Below are 23,837 nucleotides of genomic sequence, written 5' to 3' on the forward strand. Positions count from 1 at the left end.
AAAAGTATGGCTAGCAAAAATGAAGAAGCCGCAGCATCGTCATCCTGAGCAAATAGCAGTCTTCTGAGAAGCTGTGCTCCTGGCCTCCCTCTCCAGATGCCCTGTGAGGAGGAGGACGTGCTTTCTCTCACAAACTTCATCTTGATCCTCTCTTTTCCATACTCCTGGAATATCTGTCAACTGCTTTACATTTTGGTGTGTACACGTTTGGCTGCTATAGATTCAGACGTGGGGAGACTGGAGGAGGAAAGGCAAATTCCCGTAGGATGCTCCGGGCGACTTCAACGTTATTCTGGGCTATCTCTAAGGCTCTCTTCACCTCTTCAAAGGCATAACCCTCTCCCATGAGTTTTGCAATTTTTGCATCAACATTTTCCAATGTGGCCTCGGGCCCATAGGGTTTCCTATGGTGAATTTCTGGTGCAGTCCTCCGGGGTCGTGGTTTAGGGGGTCTGGCTGGTGCTTGTGAACCATCTGTCAAGATTAATTTTAAAGAGAAGTAACATTGAAAGCATGAGATAAAAATGAAGACATTAAAATATAGCAGCTGTATCTCATTTTATATTAAAAGTATAATTTTTAATTTTCAAGTAACCCCCCCTTACTTTTCTACTCTACTTTGGGATAGGTAGTTTTATTTCCATGTAGAAAATCAGAAAGTTGAAATAGAAAGTATTAGTACTTCAACTGAGAAATGAACACTTTCAATTCCTGATTCCACAGTTCATTCTTTAAGTCACATGAAATAAAAAAGACAGAGGAAAATAATATAAAAATTATTTTCTAGAAAAGGAAGGCTTCTGAAGACTTTGTTTAGCCATACAGTTTATCATTTCTAAATTTTGGTCCAGATTGTGGCTGATGGTCCACAAAAGAAGTGTCTGCTAGAGGAAACTTATAAGCTCACACATACTCATGACAGAACATCGCCAAATATCCTTTGTCCCACCTATGTCATAGCAGACACATTAAAAATACTCTTTGTCAGCTTTCTTCCCATCTGGTTTTCCCAGCTTATATTGCTGCACCCTACTGACACTTGGGGTGGAAAAAAAATAGCAGATCTTTGACTGTCAGTCAATAGGGTGTATGGAACTAACTGTGGTGCTTTAAGCAAACCTAGAGGCAACACCAGGAGTGGAGAAACAGATTCTGGATTAGTCCTCTGGTAATAATAATTTTTCAAAGTGAAATCAATGACACCAGTGCCTAAGATTCCCCCCCGCCCCTCAAAGTCAAATGAAGTTGTCTAGGAAAGGCCTTGCCTGACACAAGATTAAGAAAATGACCACCCCCAACACCCTTAAGCATCTTTACAAACATGGGGGCTCAGAGAGGGCATTGGGAGGATGCAGTGATATAAGGAGCTCTGAGGCCTTGGCCCAGCCATAGCCACTCAGTGACCACTGGGGAGTGGCCATCACAGCTGGGTACCAGGAAGAGCCAGCATTGAAATCAGTGACATCACTGCTGATGAATGTACAGTGCCCTCAAGAGAAAAGAAAATTAATTATAGACCTACACACCAATCCTAGAGCATGGGTATCTAACTGGACAGGGCACATTCATCTATATATGAATACATTGTACTGTATTTCAAAAGTCTAGATTAAAACTTAAACAAAAAGTCAAATTTGTGCTATGAAGCATTTATGGATTTGATACTATCTGGATGATCTTTCTTTAACACCTTTCTTTGAAGCCAATGGCACATTCCAGATGATAACCCTCAGGACATCACTGGGTGTATGGTGAGGGGAGCTATAAGCCCAGTGCTGCTCCTGCATGGAGGTCCCATCCTGCTCACTGCCACTGGACCAATTTCTCTACTAGCTTTAGGATATACTTCAAGCTGACATTTTAAAAAATAGTCAAATTTAAATCATAAAATACTTGTCTTATGTCAAATATTAGTCTTATTTTTAAATTAAGATAATAGACTTAGTCTTATATTTAATTTTTTCTTATAGGGTAATGCCTAATATTAAAAGTTTGATAGCTATATATAATATATACCAAAGTGTGATCATATATAAAACAATTTATGGGTCTTGATAAAATCTATATTGTACATCTATAATTAAATATCTAGAATTAGCATGTTTTGGTATATTGTATTTTTAGTATGTTTTGAGATTACATTTATTTTCTTATTAAAAATTTTCATTGTGGTATTGAGGTGGACAATAAATTATACTTCACTTCGTGTTATTTTAAAAAACTATTAGAAATTTTAGGGAGTTTTCATTTAATCAATTACTACAAAATTCATATATTTAAATAATCTGTTCTGAAGTACTTTTAAGGGAAAAAGTATCTAGACTTAACCTTAAGTGTATTGCATTCTGGTGATTTTCTAATTGGTTTCTCATATTGTTATTTTGCTTCTATATAAAATACTGAGAAGGGCACATGAATGCCATGTATGTTTGAAAGAACAACTGTATGTTCCACTACAGTGGCAGGGCACTCTGGCAGCCAGGAATAGTATAACTAGCAATTAATTCTTAAGAATTTTAATAAGCATATATAATTTTTAATCTCGGCAAATAATACTGAAGAAGATCATCAGCCAAAAAAACAAAAGAACTTGAGGGAAGATGGCTGAAAAGGGGTGCTCAGCACCCACCTTCTCCTCTACAAAGAACCAAAGTAATGAATGCACATCTGTGTCAGATGAGTGACTGTGGGAGACCCCTGGAAACTTGCAAGAGAGAAACAGGGACCATGTGAAGTTCAGAAACAGGAACAAAAGCTTAGTAAGAGAAAATACCTATGATCCCTCATGTCTGTTCCACAGCCAGGCAATGGGGAAATCTCCCATTTGCAGAGATTAATGGTGAAAGAGAAAGATAAGAGTTTCCACAAAACTCAATCAGTGTGATCAGATAGCAGTAAGAAGAAAGAAGGTTAAATTATCCTTGTTTGCAGATGACACAATTATATACAAAGAAAAAGCTAAGCATGTCACCAAAAATTTGTAAGAACTGATAAATGAATTCAGAAAGTATTAGGACACAAAGTCAACATGTAAAAAATAGTAGTTTTTCTACAGCCAAATAATGAAATTGATTAAAACATGAAAGTAATCCCATTCAGAAACAGTTTAAAAAAATGGGAGTAAACTTAGCCAAGGACATGAAAATGCAGACATTCACACACCCACACACACTCTGGGAAGACTTTACATATCCATGGGTTGGAAGAATTAATATTGTTAAAATGTCCTAAATATTCAAACCATCTATAGATTCAAATACAATCCTTATAAAAAACAAATTACATTCTTTACAAAACTAAAAATATCAATTCTGAAGTTCATATGAAAACACAAAGACCATAAATAGTCAAAAAAATCTTGGACAAAAATAACAAATCAGGAGGCACCATACACCCAACAGCAAAGTACCCCAAACAGCAAAACATTAGCATAAAAAAGACACATAAACCAAAATAACAATAGAGATCACAGAAATAAACTTGTGCCTCTATGTTCAACAAATTCTCAACAGAGCCATGGAAATCACTCACTGAAAAAAAACAAGGTCCTCAACAAATAGTGCAAGGGAAATGGTATCTCCAGATGCAGAGGACTGAAACTGAAACGGATCAATGACTTCAATGTAAGACCAGAAACGAAACTACTAGAAAAAAACTGCTGAGAAATACTTCAAGACACTGGCACATGCAATGATTTTCCAGATAGGACTCCAAAGCAGAAGAAAAAAAAAATCAACAAATGGTATTATATAGAATTAAAAAGTTTCTACGCAGCAGATGAAACCACAGAGTTTAGAGACAACCTATAGAATGAGAGAAAATTTTTGCCAATTATCCATCCAACAGAGGGTTAATGCATAAAGTGCTAAAAAGACCAGTAAAAAACACAAGAAATCCAAATTTAAAAAAATAAGCAAATGATCGGAATAGATACTTCTCAAAAGAATATAAAAAATACAAATGACCAATAGAAATAAAAATGCTCAATATCATTAGCCATCAGAGAAATGGAAATCAAAACTACAATGCTGAGGAGGATGTGGAGAAAAAGAAACTTTCATACACTGTTGCTGGGAATATATATTAGTGCAGCCATTATGAAGAACACAATAAAGATTCCTAAAAAACTAAAAATAGGAATACTTTGATACATCTCACCCTTGGATATATCAAGTGGAAATGAAATACCTACACATCCGTATCTACTGAAGCACTGTTTACAAAAGTTAAGATATGGAAGCAATCTAGGTCCCCATCAACAGATGAATAGATAAAGGAACTGATATATATGCTGATATAAAAAATGAAATCCTGCCATATGCAGCAAAATGGATGGAACTGGAGGATATTATGTTAAGTGAAATAACTCAAAGAAAGAAAACTATCACAATAATCTCTCTCATATGTGAACACTAAAAAAGTTGACCCTAAAAGTAGAATAGTGATTACTTGGGATGGGGAAGAATTGAAGGTGAAATGAAGAAATGGTGGTTGGATTTGATTAATTATGCTGTTTGCACGTATGAAAATATCACACTTAATTCTATTTATATATGCAATAAATATGTGTTAGTAAGCTGGGTGTGCTGGCATGCCATAATCACAATACTTTGGAGGAAGAGACAATAGGGCCACAGGTTCTAGGACAATTAGAACCCTGGATGTACACAGCATGCCAGTATCCAGTCCAGCCTGTCTCCACTGGCGTGAAATATACTTGTGGACTGCCAGGCAGCTATGTAAGTTGCATTTGAACAAATGTAAGTTGAAAATAATGTATTTATTTTCTGTGGTTTGTGTTTATAAAGGTAGTTTAGAAAGTAGATTGAAATATCTGATGTTATAGCTAGCTGAGCCCCTCAGAGTCATAATCAATACTATTTCATTTATTATTTTTATTATTTTTTTTTGGGGTGGTACAGAGGGTGGAACCCAGGGGCTTTCTACCTCCAGGCTATACTCCCAGACCTTTTATATTTTTATTTGGAAACAGGGTCTCACTAAATTGCTGAGAGCCTCACTAAGTAGCTGAGGCTGGCTTCGAACCTGTGCGATCCTCCTGTCTCAGCCTCCCAAGCACTGGGATTACAAGTGTGAGCCACCACACCCGACATAATCAATACTATTTTATAACTCAGGTAAAAACAAATTCAAAATTTTGATAAGTGGCTATTTGGAGATATCCAAGGTTCATTACTCAAAGTTCTTTCCAAAATTTCTAGTGTAATGCTGAATGAATTTCACATGACTTGAAATGATATTATGTGGGTGATGTTCTCTGATCTCCACACCAATCATATATTATGGGGAAAACAGTAAATAAATTGTAAAATCAGTGTTTTGGCCATAATTTTAATATTGACTCCAACGCTGCTGGTACTTTAACATTATTTTCTTAAAATATTTGCTTTCTTGATTTTCATGGATTGTCATCAGATCTATCCTTTGGACTGAAATAATAGGCCATATGTATATATATAGATATATATATATATCTATATCTATCTATCTATATATATATATATATATATATATATATATATATATATCTGAAACCTCTGAGTGACTGAAAGAAAACTGTTAAGAGAATATGGACCCAAATTTGAAAAGGCTAAGATTTTTTGTGCTTTCATGACTTATATCAAAATGTTAAAACTTATAAAACTTTCGAGGGAATCCTGCATCTCCCTTGTACCATCTCTCCTCTCATCCCTCATCAGCTGCTTACCCATCACCTATCCATCCACCTGAGAAGCATGTGCTGGGATTCTCGTGGACACCTGGGGACACACCAATGCTGTGGATGGAATGTCCTTGTCCTCCCCAAGTTCTTAAATTGAAACCTAATTCTCAATATGATGGCATTGGGAAGTGGGGGCTTTGGGGATGATCAGATAATGAGGTCGACACCCTCATGAACAGTGATAATTCCCTTTTGAAAGAGACTCTAGCAGGTACATGAGGGAGAGGGCCCTCATTGGACACTTTGGTTCTGGACTCCTGGCTCCAGAAAGGTGAGAAATACATAACACACATTTGTTTTTTTTAAGCTGCCTAGTCAACAGTGTACAGTTATAGCAACCTGATATGACTAAAACCAGCAGTGAACCAAGCGACATTCCAGTCCTCACAGCGCTAACACTCTAGCAGAGGAGACAGACAAATAATAACAAATAAGCAAAGGAATGGATAATGAAATTTAGGTAGTGACAGGTATTGAAGAAAAAAGAATAAAAAGTAACTGCGGGAGATAAGGAGGTTCAGATATTGTGGATGGGAAGGCCTTCGAAGGAGGCAAAGTAGCTGCATCTCATTGCTAATCATCTGAGTAGGACCTGTATTTGCTAAAATGCAGTATCTTTCTTGACGGCTGGCAGTGGAGGGCTCTACAGGAGCTCTGAGAATTGATGCTTACCTAATACTGGTTTGGTACTAGAATTAGCTCTAAAGAGAATCTGTCTTAATAAGAGAAATTAAGAGAACACAATTTCAATGTATAAAGAGATTTTCCAAATTTGATAAAGTACAACAAAAGTTCTAAGAGGATGAATAAATCTTGTTTTTTTTTTTTTCTTGCAGATCTGAGGATGGAACCCAGGAGCATTTGATCTCTGAGCTGAACCCCCTGCCCTATTTTTTATTCTTTATTTTGAAACAGGGTCTCACTAAGTTGTGGAGGGCCTCACTAAGTAGCTGAGGCTGTCTACGAACCACAATCCGGTCTGTCTCCAGAATGCTGGGATTACAAATGTGTGTCACCATGCCCAGCTAGAGAATGAAGAAATCCTGAATCAAGAAATGTGGCTTTGCTGATCAAAGATAAATTTAAGCCTGATTTTCTTTTTTCCCTGAGACACTTTTGTAACCATTCCTTTCATAGTACAAGTTTTACAAGCAAAATGCTAAGGTGATAAAAATATTTTCTTAGGCAGCATTCATTAAATTATGTAAATCAAAAGGTGCCATGAAAAGCAAATGCACTCTACAAACATAATAATGCCAGTAATAATACCGGTATTATTCGTCAGCTCACCTGAAGATGAAGGAAGCTGATCATAGTCCTGTGAATTTCTGTTGGATTTGACATTATCTCCTGGTAATCTCCTTGCGGGAGGCAAAGGAACTTGGCCACTTGCCGGATCAAAAAAGGGATCTTAAAGGTAAAGAAAATTTTAAAATTAAATGGATGATCTCTGTTTGCTTAAGAAAAAACCATATAAATTTTCTGTAGAGATTATAGTTTATAAATATAAATCAGAAAATGAGTTCCATGACTGATTACTTTCTACTCTGCCTGCATATTTTCTAATTTATAGATCACTTCTTCAGCTATGCTCTTCCCATTTATTTTTAAATAATAAAGACTATAGTTATTTAACATATTTTTCAGATCTCTTAAATTTAATTGTAAAATTGTTGATGATGCAAGCTGCTTCTAAATTTTTATTTCTGTCCCAATCCGTCCTTCATAATTTATAAAAACTATTCGAAAGAAAGAAAAAAAAAGGGCTTGAGAATTTTGCCTTTAAGAATATTAAGAACTCACTTAATCTCTCTAAGTATTAGGGAGACAGAATCTGCAAAACAGACCTAAAATGTGGGATTTGTGGGGATTAAGTAAATTTATGTATGTAAATCTTTTATCCATATATGGTGCTCATATTAGTAAGATATCGAACACCCTGAGCCCAAAACAGTATTAGGTTGTTCACTACACAGTTAATTCAATTTTAAAAAATTGTGCGATGACTAACATTAAGGTCTGAATATAAATTAGAATATATTAAAAGCCACCTGCCAATCAGGGAGATACTTGAAATGGCAAAAAGTATAACTTTTAGAAAGATTAAGCATTCTTTTACTCATTCTTTTACTGAAGGGAAAAAATAAACAGATATTTGTCAGTATTGCTACAGCAAATCATTAGGACTAAAATCTTGGTTTAAAATTAGTAGTATATGGCTTTAAATTTTTATAACTGATTCCTTTTTATTTTTAGTAAATGAACATTATCTCTGAAATCTTCAGTTCATTAATAACTTGTCTGACTATCACTTCCAATTTGGATTAATCTCTCATTTTACTTTCTTTGTTGGCAGTATCTCAAAGGTACAAGATGACCCCTTCTGTTTAAAGTCTATTTCCTAATTCAAATAGAGCACCTGGCATACTGCTTGGCAAATCACTTCCATTTAATAAATATTTTCTTTTAACTACTAAAAATAAATTTACCCAGATTTGGATATTTTATAAATTAAAATCAGTAAAACTTTAATTGTTAACATACAATAAACATAAATACTATAAATATTAAGACTAGTCTATTTCATTAGTTTAACTCATTTAACTCATTATACTCATTAAGAATGTATAAGAATCATTTAAGAAAATACATGCTTGGTGGCGCACGCTTGTAATCCCCGGCGCTTGGGAGGCTGAGACAGGAGGATCGCGCAGGTTTGAAGCCAGCCTCAGCTGGCTTAAGAGACCCTATTTCCAAATAAAATATAAAATAGGTCTGGGAGTGTAGTCCGGAAGTAGAAGGGCTTTCAGGAAACCCAGTACCATACACACACACACACACACACAAAGAAAATACAAATGCTTTTATGCAGATAGTTTCATATTTAAAAGCTTGATCAAATAAAAGAGTGTGTAAATAGACAAAACCCCTGGGTTCCATCCCCAGTACCACAAAAAACAAACAAAACAAAACAACAACAACAAAATACATGCTTATAATTGCCTATTCTTAAACTAATTTTTTACTAGATAATGCAAGGCAGGATTCAAAGCCATTATTATGATTATTTTTTACCCCTTTTTCCCGTTTGCAAGAGTTTATTTAACCTTTCAAAATTACTTTCTCACTTACTAGCCTTTGCAATTCTGTGATAATTGTCTCCTAAAATTATAGGCCCACTAGAACAAAAACAGTGAATGTCTAAAAAATTTACAAACAGAGAAATTTGCAAAATTGAACATATTCCAATTATGTTTGGAGAGTTTCACTTATCATGTTATATATCATTGCACTTTGAATTCTCTGATGTTCAGTAATTATCTTACCAGATTATAACTGATCACTGTTCTAATATAGGATATTTTTACAGTTTTATTGAGGTAAAATTGACAATTATTCTAATTTCTTATGCAAAGTTTTGCCACCATTTATTTTTTATAAGTTTTTCTTTATTGGTGCATTGTAGTCATACATCTTAATGGGCTACAAGATGGGGGAGGCATACATGCACACCTCACTCATTTAGCTTTTCCCCAATTCCTACCCCATTCCCTCCCCCTTCCCTCCTTCTCATGTTTGGCTTACTGATTGATTTTGATATGTTTGTGAATGTACATCATGTACGTTAGAGAATTTACTGCTTTATATTTATTCTACTTCTAATAATATACTAAAAGCTAGAATGTACAATCTGGATACATTTCAGCACTAAATTGTTTAAGGCACCGATGTACTACATGGCTCCATTAAACTATTTTATGTTAAAAGGCACTAGATATAATTAAATATTAGTATAAAATACAAATGCAATTATGATTCAGTTTTGAGTCACAACTATGTTCTGTCTTGCTTCATGCTAAGCTAGCTACTAGTTAGGTATAGGATAATCTGGGCTCTCTGTGGGAAGTTATTAAGTTGAAAGCATTCACACTTCAAAGGGAAAGACAAGGTATATAATACAATTGCTACACAGAGTATAATTATGGATTGTTCCCTAATAAGGCAATTTGGAAAAGCAAAATAAATTATTAAAAAAGTAGCTAATATAACATTTAAAATACACATTTAGAATTAAAACATACAAATAAAGACATCATAGGTGATATATCATTTATAAAGCAATAAATGTTTAATAAATAAATGCAATGGGATCAATCTCTTCTAAAACACAAAGTACTGTGATTTACAGAATGGTAGCAGAAAATTTAAAAATTCAACATTTATTTCTTATTTTAGAGATTGTACAAAACTAAAAATGAATGAGAGGAAAGAATTTGCTAACTAAAAAAGAAGTGAGAAAATATAAACTGAAATTGTTGTATAAGAATATTTAATAGCATTAATGATGTTATAATACATCAAACAGAAAAACTTATAGCAAGAATATGCCATGTAAAATAAATTATATAAATATATCAACACATATGTAGGCAAAAGGAGGGAGGGGCAGGAACCCTATCAGTGATCATCTTTTGGAGGAAGTAACGTTCATTTGTTTTTTTCTCCACTATCTGAAACACTTCTACATATTTACTCAAGTGTAGAAAAAGAGGCAAATAAAATCCAACAGTTAAACAAATTGCACGTTTCCTCTGTAGCTGGCCATAATCTGGAATATTTATCAGTTAATCACTAAATTTCACAATAATAAATCAATGTAGAACATACTTGCTGGAAGAGGTTTGAAGAACCATTTAGGTGATAAAAAGTTCTTCCCTTAGCTGGGTGTGGTAGCAACGCCTATAATACTAGTACTTGGGAGATTGAGACAGGAAGATCATAGCTTTGAGGCCACAGTCAGCAATTTAGAGAGACCTCGTTTGAAAAAATAAAATAAAATAAAATAGGACTTGAGATGTAGGTCAGAGGCAGAAGGCTCTTGGATTCCATCTCAAGTAACACACACACACACACACACACACACACACACACACACACACACCCCTTCCCTATTTGCTTCCCTCTTACTTTTACCACATGTACATAAAATTCCCAGCACAGAGTGATCTAGCTAATGATTGACATTCTCTACTCTTAAGAACCCGTGACCCTCAAGGCACAACAATTCTAAAAAATTAGGAAACTTCTTCATATGATAAATAAGCTTTTCATTGTTAATACATCTTACTGGTCTTACAGTTCTGTCTGCTGAGGTAACATTAAAGAAATATAATCCTTCTTTCACAGATATTGTAATTGCAGACAATTCTAATATAGACCTAAAGTCTTCCTTTTTCTGATTTATACATCTTCAGTTCCTTTAGTCCACTGTAATTTCCTGGGGGTGGACTGAATTTTCTTTATTCTTCTAGTTGTAGTTCTTTGGGAATTCCTTAGTCCAGTTTTCATAAAACACAAGCATATATCAGAATAAGCCAGAAGGCTTGTGAAACAATACAACACTAGGCATTACTCCAGAATTTCTGATTTAGTAAAAGTTCTGAGTTTCCAGGAGATGCAGAGGCTATTGCTCTGGAGAACACAGATTGGGAATTGCTATTCTAACCCTTTATATTATCCACAACTGAATTCATTGGTCTCCACATGGCCTAAGCACTGTGAAGGACTTTATTCCTCTGACTTGAATTCTGTAAGTGCAACGACCAAATGCCATAAGCTCCTTGGGTAGGCACAATATGATAATACTTCACTGAAACCCGTAGTTAACAAAACCCTAAGCTGGGCATGGTGGTACATGCTTGAAATCCCAGTACTTGGCAGGCTGAGACAGGAGGATCATGGCTCATGGAGAGTCTCAACTACTTAGTGAGTCCCTCTGCTACTTAGTTAGACCTTGCTTCAAAATAAAGAATAAAAAAATAAGGTGAGGATATAGATCAGAGGTAGAATTCCCCTGGTTTTCATCTCCAGTACCACACACACAAAGAAGAAATACCCCTAAATCCTTTTCAAAAACTGTTGCTAATGATGTGGCTGTATTTTTACTTATGCTATAGCATTTCTTAGTTCAAGTGGAAAAACTCTCATCTTTAATTTTGCTGGCCTTTAGAGTTGAATTGTAATTTTAAGATGGATAGAGATTCTAGATTTCTAAAGAAATTCTAGATTTGAGAAATAGTGAAAGAGAGGGGGGTAAAAGAGAAAGGACTGCCAAATATGATATATATTTTGTGTGCAACACAAAGATACCTAGGCAAAGGGGATGAACAGAACTTAAATACTGCCCATGCTTTGCTTCCCAACCAAGTGGGAAGCCAAGGGGACTACTAAGTGGTAGGAGGGTTGTCTATTTAAACCCAACAGCACAAAGTAATGCTTTGGTGTAGTCCCAAAAAAACCCCAACCAACCAAACAAAAAAACAACAACAAAAAAAAACCAAAGCACATGCACACTAGAAGGAGCCTTAGGTTTGGGGACAGGAAATCATGAGGGTTTTGTGAAGAAGGAAGGTTTTGTTAAGATAGGATTGGTTTATTTACAACAGATGGCTCATGTACAGCAATGGGCACTACTTCTTTGCCAAAAGAAATCTTGTATGAAATTATTAAAAAAAAAAAAAAAAACAGATAAAGAAGATGAACTGGAGCCAGTGCTCTGCCTGGCTTCCTTTCCTTGATTCCATGGTAGTCATTCTACAGCAGGCTCCAATGCAGAAACACAACCCTGCAATTTGAAAATTGCAACTATAGAGAAGTCAGTGGGCTATGAGCTGGCAATGTGGAACTGACTCAAGCGAGTGGGGTGCTGAATGCTGGGATGAAGAGGTCTGATTAGGTATTTAGGGTAATACCAGGAGAAAGTCCAACCTCTTTTTCTAAGACAATTATCCTAATTCTTTCATAACAAAAATCGATTTACTCAAGAAAACCAAATCTCTAATACTTACAAAATATTTACTATATTGGACTAAGATTTCACAAACTGAATGGTGAAAACAATGACAATACAAAGCTCACAGGGTTTGTTGAGGATTGGAAACCCTTTTGTTGAATTGTGGTTCTAAAACTAGTGAGCTGCACTTTAGCAACTGTTGAGAATTCTTTCATGAAGTTCCACTCAGTTGTTAGGGGGAAGAACTGCTGTCAAAATCTTCAACTATATAGCTTTAGCTAGTAGTATAATCTATTATATACTTTCCAAAACTATTCAATGCTTACTTATAAGCCAAAAAATCGAAATGCTTATTTATGAGCCAAAAAATTTTTATGTTCTATGATGTTAGTGTGCAAAACAACAAAATATTTTAATATGTATGACTAAACTGAATTGTCACAATAGTAGTCATAAAGGATCTGAAACTAGATTAGATAGCAATCATGCTCATTAATCTGAAAGACTCAAAAAAAAAAAAAAAACCACAAGTTTCCATATTCTTGTTAGAAGTACAATCTTTCAAAGGGATGTCAACTGTCAACATTCTTGGGAATGAAATAAAAATACCTCTAATAAAAGAGGGCTAAGAGTTAGTGTGTTTGCCGGGTGTGGTGGCGCACGCTTGTAATCTCCGTGCTTGGGAGGTGGAGACAGGAGGATCGAGCAGGTTCGAAGTCAGCTGCGCTGGCTTAAGAGACCCTTTTTCCAAATAAAATATATAAAATAGGTCTGGGAGTGTAGCCCAGAGGTAGAAGGGCTTCCAGGAACCCCAGTACCACCAAAGGAAAAAAAAAAAAAAAAGAGTTAGTGTGTTCAAATGATATTGGGTCAGGTATGACTGTTGATGAGGTTCCTGGCAGCCAAGCCAAAGCAACAAAAGCAAATCTACAAATGAAACAGAATGGCTTGTATAACTCATTTATCCAATTAACAAAAAAAAAACTTTAAAAAAGTGAAGATTATATGACCATAATGGTACATCATTAAGATTTATAAAAATAAAAAGAGGAAAATGAGAGTTAAAGGTGGCCAATAGTCAACTGAAGCATGTAACAATGCCTAAGACCCCCACGTTTCTACTGAGGCACACAAGGAGAAACAGAGCACTTTTTAAAGACTTTTCATGACTTATCTCCTATATGGAAGTGGAAGGCAATTTTTAAAAAGAAAACTTTTACCCTGCCTTTTACCAAACTAAATCCAGGAAGCAAACATTTCAGAGCACTGATCCCTGTATCACAAACAGGACAGTAGAGATGTAATTATCAGCAGATCCAAAATGTATAAATATATTTTCTTTTTCCTTATAATTCTGACAAGGAAAGCAGATAGTTCATCTCTCCATTTTTATTTCTATTACTCACTTCAGAAATTTTAAAGTATATTAATATATAAAAATGTGTTAGTTTTCCTTGATGACCAATAATTTGGGTAGATACATTGAAACATTAAAAATAGCAATAAAGTAATAATATGTAGATATTTAAGATTTAATTGACTCATGTTACAATAATATAATTACCAAAATCTTACATTTTGAATAAAATTCTAACACTAAAAATATCCTGTAAGATTTTAAATATTATTACAAAATAAGCATTACATTCGAAATAAGGGGTAGGGAACCTAATTTTTTCCCCTTTATCTCAATCACTTAACTATTTTATTTTTTAGGGAGACCTCATGGAACCTAAAGTATTATTTGCATTGGATTATCTCCATGGCAGTATTTCTAAACTGTATGACTCCTTAGTGCCCTTGTGATATTTGTAAATCTTTTTGGCATTAAATCATTCATCTGATAAACACACCCGAGTGCTTCTCTCACCACTCAAGGTTTTTTTGCCCAGGTAGGAGAAACTTAGGAATTATTAATGCGTATTTGAGAGTGTGGCCTGAGAATTATTTTTGCTTTAAGTGGAAGTATTTTTGTTTTGTTTTGTTTTGTTTTTTTGGCTTTTTTCTCTCCTACCTGAAGGAAGAAGGAAAAGGTCCTGTCCTGAGGATGGTCTGCTACCGGAGCCAGGAGGTTTCGAGTGTTCAATGAGGCTATGCCTTGCGGGAGGTGGTGGAGGTGGAAGGGATGGAGGGAGGGCATCAAAAGCATCTTCACCTGCATTTAAAGAAAGGCCAATATCAACAGCAGAACTTCAGTAATCAAAGCACACAGTATCAGAGAAAGCAATGATTGATTTTCTCCTGCTGCTTATAAGGAATTTCACTGGCAGGGTTTATCCAGCGGTTGACCCACTTTGATAATGGGATCTAATTATTCTGTAAGAGTGTTTGGAGAGAAATATATACACATCCATTCAAACACACATGCAAACTCTGCCTATCTCTCAGGTTCATAGTTCCTTTGTAAACTTTATAATATTAAGACACACTGAACTTAAAAGTATTATCAGTCACACATCATCAAAACAGAATTCTCTGTATAACAAAAAGAGTTTACAGCCTTCAATAAGAAAATCATATCATGCAGATATAATTTAATGTCACAGAACAGTTTAGATTATCTTATGAAGTTTGTCCCACTGGATTTTAGTTCACTTAAACTAATATTCTAAGTATTTGACTTACTGTCATAAGGAAAATGAATGTAGAACATAGAAATATTTATCTATTATATTTAAAGAAGAGTTATACATACACAGATTTACCTTCTTTGGTTCATAAAATTAGTTATATCTGTGTATTTTTCACTTTTAGTAAGTGTAGAACATTACAGCATGGTTTTATTTCTACCTCTGTTTCCCCTGCTACACTTTACTATTCTATTAAAATTTCCCTTACCTTAATTCTTTAAAAAATAAAGCATACTGTATGTAGTTTTTAAAGCTACTTCAATTTTTTTTTTTTCTGAATGAGACAGGGTATACACAAATACTTACATATTCCAATAATAAACATTCACAGGTATTTAGTTTGAACGGCTTAAATACATAGGCATATTTTTAAAAATGTTTTTAACATGTACTATAAGCTCCTCTTATAAAAATTATGCAGACTATAATTATCATAAATATTTTTCTAATTAAAATGCTTGAAGATGTGAAGAGCTGTTATCATTCCAGCCGTTAGCTATCACATTATCATATTCAAATCCTTTTTCAGTCAATAAACATCAGACATCATATTAGGCAACTGAGTGACAAAAGATCAGCACCATAATCCTGACTCAAGAGGTTAGATTCCATGTAAAAAGCTATAAAATGTCCACAAATATAAGAAAACTGTAGGCAAATGGCACTCAGTGAAGTGTTGCAGGACAGAAAAACCTAGAGTATCAGAGGGTTCAAAAACATGTACTCATGTAATGCAAGGATAGAGTCTTCTAAGCAGAGTGAATAGTATGAACAAAGAATGGGAAACACAAGAAAGGCTAGAGAGAGTGTGAGGTTAAACCTCTGTCTGGGTTTCCAATAATGTAGTAGTCATTTATGGATGGCTATTTAAGCTAATAAAAATCCAGTTCCACAGTCTCAAATATACAAAGGTTTTTACACAATCTTCAAATATTTAGAGTCTTTACATGCCTACAGAAAATTCCATTAAATAGAGTGTATGTAGGTCATGAAGACCCGAGTAAAAGGTCATGATCCAGTGTACAGGTGGAAGGGAGAAAAAGATAAGGTCAAGAGAGTTGGGAGGCTCCTGTAATGAATGTAGTAGAATAAAGCCTTATACTTCAGAGAGAGCAGGAGCAAAAGACATTGCAATTGTGCCATCCAAAGCATCATGTAATGGTGTTTGTGGGGAAACAAAAAGGTTCATTTTGTATTTCTGATGGCCTCATTGTCTATTTAGAAAAGCTTATAAATGGGCCTTCATTATATCTTACTTTTTATGTCATGATGACTTATTTTCAAGTCATAAGATACATGCAGATTTTAAATTTTAATCTAAAATTAGGGGCTTTTCACCCTAATTTTAGATTAACTGTTTTAATCTAAAATTAATTAAATTCACAGCTTCACTGGTACCAGCCAACTTACATACACACCTATGTGCACCTTCTCATGCAGACACACACAAAATCACTAGTGTGTTTTTTGCTATCATAACTTAAAATCAAGAAATTGAGATTCTTTGAATGCATTATAGTTGTGATGATTAAGATAAAAATAATTTATTCTCAGTTTTCTAAAAACACATATATAACTTTCCATAATTTAGTTAGCATTAGTGGGACTGCACAATTTAAATAAAAGTAAATTCACATTTACTAAGAACTACTGCATTTAAAAAAATTTCAAAACTTCAAATCACTTCAAAACTACTAGAGCCCAAAGGCACAGGGGAATTGAAAAGTGCTATTGTTTTTTGGTTGCATCTAGGATAGAAGAGACAATTTTAGAAAACCCTAATTGATGGCCTGCTTTTATATCATCACTTTTTTTTTAGTTAAGAAAAACTTTCAACAGGAATCTATTTATAAATTATCTACATTTATTGTTTTCTTTCTGATTATATTAGTACATTATTTCAGAAAACTCAGATACAAACAACTGTTTTTAAAATACTATAAAATCAGCTATAATTTTGAGATTTCTTAAAACCACTTCATATACCACTACTTTAATCATCTAAATACAGTAATGGTTATGAGAACTGGGGAGCCACCAGCACCTAGAGAACCCATTCTACTTTCAGGCAAATTCACAGCCCAGTGAGTCTGCATTACAATGGACTCGGAATTCTCATAATGCAGAAAGGGATAGAAGAGGTTGGGGGGAGTTGTTTAAAATTTTTTTAAAGTTTCAACCTAATGGAGGGATGAGAAGATCATAATCAGAGGGCGTCCTGTTGAGTGAAGAACCATGCTTTGGATTGTCCCGAGTTGGAGGCCTGGCAGGTGGTAATGGCACTGGATCAGAGGCTGAATCAAAAACATCTCCTAGAGGATAACACAAAGCCTTAATGTATTTTCAGTACAAAAATGGCATGGAATTTTGCCTTTAAATTTTGAGCCTTAAGATGTAGATCACAAAGGAGAATAAATTTTATACATACTCTTTAAATATATGCCTAAGTCAGGGATGTTCGATTTCTTCACCTCTGAGGATGTACCAGGTGTTCCATTCAAAATACAATGGCCATTATCACATGACCTAAAGTAGAGATCAGAGGGAAAAATCATGTAAGAATTTCAAAGTCCATTTTAAAGTCATGAGGGGGTAGTATTCTTATTTACATGATAAAGTTGACAAATAAAATTTTTTTTTCTAGAAAAACTATCAGTATCTAGATATTCTTACCCTTATTTAAAAAAATTACAACTATCTTATGAAAGCCACAGTATCTCTCTTTTTTAAACTAAAACCAAGAATGATAAGGGCCACAAAAATTGCTGAAAGCCTAAACACATTTGTAAACCAATATATATCTCTGGAAGAGTTTGATAATACCTGGTCAAGTTTTTGAAGTAAAAAAGAAGTAGGTGCCAATGCCAAAAATAGAGAATAGTTCTAATACTTTTACTATTTCTTAGTATAGTTAACATTATGATTTTGCTTATATAATTTAAGATTTCCTTGTAATAAAAATACAAAAGAGCCCATAAAAAAGCAAAACTATTAAACTTTCAGTAATTCTATTAGAATTCTGATGGGAATATTCATGGACTTAGAGCCTGTGATATTATTTCACTACTGCCACAAACAAAACTCTGGCTGATACCATAGGAAAATGACTTTACCCAAGACCTTGAGTAAACAAGTATTTTAATCTAGGTGTTTGTAAAAGGCAATATTCACTAAAAAAGCATGTTTGTTGTTGCTATTGGTACTTGGGAATCATACTATGAAGAAAATAGATAAAACTGGAACAGCTAAAAGATAAGAATACTTTCAGTATCAAGCTGTGTAACAACTGTCTAACAAAGAGCTATAGAAAGCCAAGTTTACATTTTACTTTTCTCCAAATTACTCTGAATTCTTCAAGTAAAGTAAAAGTACATACATAATGGAAAAGACAGTGGGTATGTGAATAGATATCGCAAGAGTGCTTCATCTGAAATTCATTTCTATTTTCTCTGGTGGCCACTTCTCTTTAAGAGGCTAGATATGGTTCATTTAAAAATAGTTAACATGTATTGAATCTCCGTAATAATAATGAATTTTCTGAAACTGAATTGAATTATTCATTTACTGCTTCACTTTTTCCACATATTGACAATCTACTTTTCCTGATGTTCCAAAAGGGAAAAAACAGAGACAGGAAGAAAGTGGTTACTTAAAGAGTGCTTTGGAGAAGACATAAGAAGATACTTCATCCATCAGCTGGAAAGAACAAATTAGATAAAGAATTCACTCCAATTAAGTTTAGGAATTATCAACATTTATTATTTCTCTGTAACAGTAGAAAGATGGTAATGTGGCTATAATTCAAATTTATTTTCAGGATTCCAGAGGCTTGCCACCAAAATCTTATCCTATGATGCGACAATTAAAATTTAATGTCTGAAAATTATACCCTTCACTCCTTCAGCAGTGAAAAAAAATGAGATTCCCAAGAAGACCACAAAGTCTCATCCCATTTCAGTTTTTAAAAATTACTACACAGTTCTAAGAGCCAAAGGAACTGAAAATTGTAACAATTTATATTTGACAAGAAGAAATAACTTTTTCTTTCTAATAGATCAGTAGACACTTTTTTAATATAACAAATTGCCTCCCAGTTATTTCTTTGTCTTCTCAATGACACTATTTTATCAACAAATGTCTTAAACACCAGCAATTAGCAAGAAGTACATTGGCTCCTGCTTTGAAAAAATGAAACCCTGGCTTGCAGAGTGTTACTTATCCTGGATAATAATTTCGCAGAGTGCAGATAATTCTAACCAGTATCACTTATTAAGACAGACCTCTAGTGAAAATGAAGATTTGCTTCTCTTTTAAATGTATTTGATTTTCTACCTCAGTGGGATACTCAGAAAGGCATTAAAACACTGTTTAGTCTTTTCCTGCAAAGAAGGGAACATTCCACTCCTAAAGTGCTTTCAGTTGACTAACCGGACCTCAAACGAAAAATGACACACCTGGTGAAGGCAGCGCAGAGGACTAAAGGGTTCAAGGGCTCTGTTTTCCGGATGACAGGGTCATGGCAGCAGCTGAGCCCTATTCTATGTACTGGGCGTAGCTCCAGAAATGCCACACCCGAGAAACTGCAGCTTAAAACGTTTTCAAGCTGATATTTGATCACAGAATACCTCATGTGTCAGGTCAGATCAAAAGTAAAGAAATATTACTGCAATATAGTTTTATTTAAGTGTGTGTGTGTGTGTGTGTGTGTGTGTGTGTGTGTGTGTGTGTGTATACACAGAATCATACTTTTACTTACAAACTATATTTCAATGCATATCACCCATTACTGATAACTCCTTTATACCTTTGCTACTTTACAGACCAAGGAGAACCTTATTAATAGTAAAAATAATGAACAGAAAGAAAAAAAATCAACAACAAAATCTCTATTCCTTACATTCTTATCTGATCCAAAGGGAGGTAAAAGAGAACATGGTAAGAAACAGTGAAGGGAAATGTTGGGTGTTACTTCTCACTTCTGTAAGATCTGAATAGAACTAGGTAGTATATCCAGGAGGGAAATGAACATCAATTATACTAGTGTTTACATCTTGAAGAAAAATTCCAAGGAAATTTGATATAAAACATATCAAACTTTATGATATATGTATCTGGAACTGATAAAATACATTAAAATAGCTTACTGAAAATGCATGAATCAATCCCCATTACATGTAACAAATAATCACATTTTATTAGAGTATAATTTGGGGTTTTGGGGGAAGAGGGCAATAAAATGTTCCATTATATTTACGTTTTCTCTAAAAGCAATATAGAAAATGGTATATAGAAAAAGGCTTTGAACAGAAAAAATAAGGATCTTAAACTAAATACATGTGAACAAACTACATAAAAATAAATCCCACAAATGATAATGCTTATGCAGATGTAAGATGGTACAAAGATGCCATATTCTTACCGAACAGGAGGTTTTACATTATGACAATGAGATGGTTGTGAATTCAGGGAAACGGGATGGGATGAAGGAATCTTGTATTCATCATCCTCTTCCTCTACTGGGTCTCTTGTTTTCTCTGAAAGAGAATTTCCTAAAGGACCAGTACACCTACCGAGGAGAAAAAAAAATCCAATCCAGTTTAAATATAATACAAAGAACAGAAAAGTCTTCTGTCACTTGTACTCATTTTTTAATTACAGGGTAACACCAGAAGGGCTATTCTTAACAGTAAATACAAATGGAAAGGATTTTAAATCTTTTGTTAAAATTTTCTTGATGGAATAAAAGAATTTTCATAATTATAATTTTAAATGACATAACAAAAAACTAGCATCCTGTCAAATAAGCTGAATAGATTTTGGAGTTTTAAGAAAAAATATGTAAACTTATTCAAACCAGTTATTAAAATATTGAGGATCTTTTCCCCAGTTTAACTTAAATGGTTAAAGCAATATGATAGAATATGTTACATTTAATATATTAACAAACTCCTTATGGAAGATTCAAAGTTTTGTCCTTTGTGAATATTACCCATAGTTTAAAAATTTTTAGTTTAATTTAATGAAATTTAACCTTCGTGTGAAATGATAATTCATATTGTTAGGACTTCCCCTTCTGATAATTACTAAAAAATAAAAATTAACTGAATAGTTAGAAGTAGATAATAAGAGAACTTTAAAGTATAGTATGTTTATAACTTAAATTCCCTGGCTAAATAGAACTAAAATAATAAAAAACCTAGTATTAAAAAGAAATGTTCAAGCATTTTATTTATTCATTTAGGGTAAACAAAGTGAAATAAAGAACACACAAAACCCATTATGCTACTAGAATTTAATCCTTTCTGATGCCAATGAAAAATACTAAAGGAGAAATGCACAAACCAGACCTGACCAACTGCAAAACAAACAACTTTGTATGACAATGGAAATGAACAGAAATTCAAATCTTTCTGTCAATCATCATGAATCTTATGAGCAGGAGGAGGAGGAAGAGGAAGCTGAGGAGGAAGAGAAGGGAGAAAACCAGCAAGTGGCTGCAATTTTGCAGCACCTTCTGTAGAGGGAGCAAAAGGCCTTTGGTATATAAAGCTATCAAGCCTAAAATAGCCTTTTCATTTTAATTTCTTCTTAGCACAAGTTGAGTATCCCGTATTAGTTTGCAAAGACTTTAATAATTTAGAATTCCTAACATGATGTTCAATGATTTTTTAATTTTGGAGCCTTCTAGATTTCAGATTAATGATGTTCAATCTGTACAATAGAAAGAATTTCAGATGTTTTTCTTTGTGTTCATTACAAGAAGATATTTTGAAAACCCTAAAGGTTTTCCAGTTTCAATCACATATCCAAGTTTCTAAAAAGTTCAGAGATCAAAGAAAAATCTCTCCTAAGTTTTTAATAGTTTATTCTTACCCCCTTTGAAGAGTTATTCAATACCGATCTTTGAATTCTTGTTTGTTAGAGCTACCTTAGACTTCAAATGACAGTTAGTGTTGAGATGAAAGCACAATGTCTCAGTAACAAAAGGCCTGATGTCACAGCCTAGAGCACAAGCTAAGAGCTTTATGAATAATCTAAGGGTTACACCTACTACTGTTTAACCCTGGAAGATTTCTTTTCCATCTTTAAGGCAGGTAAGTACATCCATGGCAAAATGGGCATGTGACAGTATTAGCACAAGGGATTTAAAAAGTTACTTTTTCATAAATTATTGTATATACAGACATTAGTTTAGCTAACTCAGGGACCAGAATGGGTTCTATTATACCATTAAATGAAAAATACCTATAGAGTTTCTATGCCTTTACATAATTTCATACATAATACATCCATTTTTATCTATGTATATCAAGCATACAGTGTACAAAAACCCCAAATAGTGTTGGCCAAATATTCTATACATGATGTGCATTCATAAACATATTAAAGTTAATCACTAAGCCAAATATGAAGAGAAGGGAAGGGGAGGGAATTGGGGAAGGGCTAAATGAGTGATCTGTGCATGTATGCATCTACTGTCTTGTATCCCATTAAGATGTATGACTACAATGCATCAATTAAAAAAATTAAAAACATTCAACAACTATATCAATGTCAGGGTTGTTCTATCTTCCTATTTAATTATTTAATAATATCAGAAGGTAATTTTGTAAAATTATTTTTCATTAGAACACAATTGTCAGAGCTTGCCATATACCTCATTCCGTATTTCTCATGCTGCACTATTCTAATCCTAACAAGAAACATGACTATCTCAGAGAAGAGGCCAAATACAGCAATACTTGAAATGATTATTGCACATGTGGTATATATAAATCATTTCCCCCAAATATTAGAGTGTGTTTCAAAATACATGTCTAATTTTAAAGTATTTTCATGCTATCTAAGAAAAGTCAGTGTAGTATACCATGAAGCTTTAATATAACCTTTAATAATAAGTAATGTCACTGACTTGCTTTTAAATTCAAGAAAAAGATTTGAAGTGCTCTACACTTATGTTTTGTCCCGTGTCCACACTCTTCACACAGATAACCCCATAAACCCCTCCCCCCTCACTCTCTCTCACTCTCACTCTCTTTCTCTTTTGTACCAGGGATTGAACCCAGGGACAATCTACCTCTGAGCTAAACCCCCCAGCCATATTTTTTATTATTTATCTTGAAACAGTATCTCACCAAATTGCTATAGGCCTCACTAAGTAGCTGAGGCTGGCCCTGAACCTGTGATACTCTATCTCAGTCTCCTAAGTATTGGGATTACAAGCTTGTGCCACCACACCCCGCTAAATGTTGCCCTTTCAGAAAGGTCTTCCTTAAGGACCTCACTGAAAGTAAAAACCTCTTTGTCATTACTTAGCCCTTCTCTCTGTTTATGTTTCCTCCTATCTCTTACCACTAGCTGATAATATACTATATAGTTATGTGTTTGCTTTCTCATCTCCTTAACTAGATTATCATAAACTCTAAATAGGATTCTATCTTGGTGAATCTCCACTTAGTACAGAAAAAAAAAAAACAGAATAGAGGAAATTTGAATTTATTGACCCTGAAACATCAGCACCTTATCTGTTTAAAAATGTGTAATGTTTATTTAAAAAAATACCACCCCTAATAATAAAAGCCTTTATTTATTTATTTATTATTTATTTTTGGTGGTATTGGGGTTCCTGGAAACCCTTCTACCTCTGGGATATACTCCCAGACCTATTTTA

The 23,837-nt window shown here is 34.1% G+C and overlaps 1 protein-coding gene across 7 annotated transcripts in view; it reads right to left on the minus strand.

Moving 5' to 3' along the window:
- Positions 1–214: 214 nt before the first annotated feature.
- The window catches only part of CBLB (Cbl proto-oncogene B), a gene marked incomplete at both ends in the record, with an annotated part of 204,494 nt that continues 180,871 nt past the window's right edge, over positions 215–23,837 (minus strand). For 3 of the 7 annotated variants that reach the window (XM_080695888.1, XM_080695884.1, XM_080695889.1), the window contains 5 exons: positions 215–474; positions 7,034–7,153; positions 14,551–14,691; positions 17,595–17,692; positions 20,586–20,732. In XM_080695888.1, the coding sequence (XP_080552014.1) occupies positions 215–474; positions 7,034–7,153; positions 14,551–14,691; positions 17,595–17,692; positions 20,586–20,732 (766 nt within the window). Of the gene's footprint in view, positions 475–7,033; positions 7,154–14,550; positions 14,692–17,346; positions 17,479–17,594; positions 17,693–20,585; positions 20,733–23,837 lie in introns of all 7 variants that reach the window. The other 4 variants (XM_080695886.1, XM_080695883.1, XM_080695885.1 and 1 more) reach the window with 3 other exon arrangements.

This window comes from Muscardinus avellanarius (assembly GCF_963383645.1).
Source record: "Muscardinus avellanarius genome assembly, chromosome: 5".
Classification (NCBI taxonomy): domain Eukaryota; kingdom Metazoa; phylum Chordata; class Mammalia; order Rodentia; family Gliridae; genus Muscardinus; species Muscardinus avellanarius.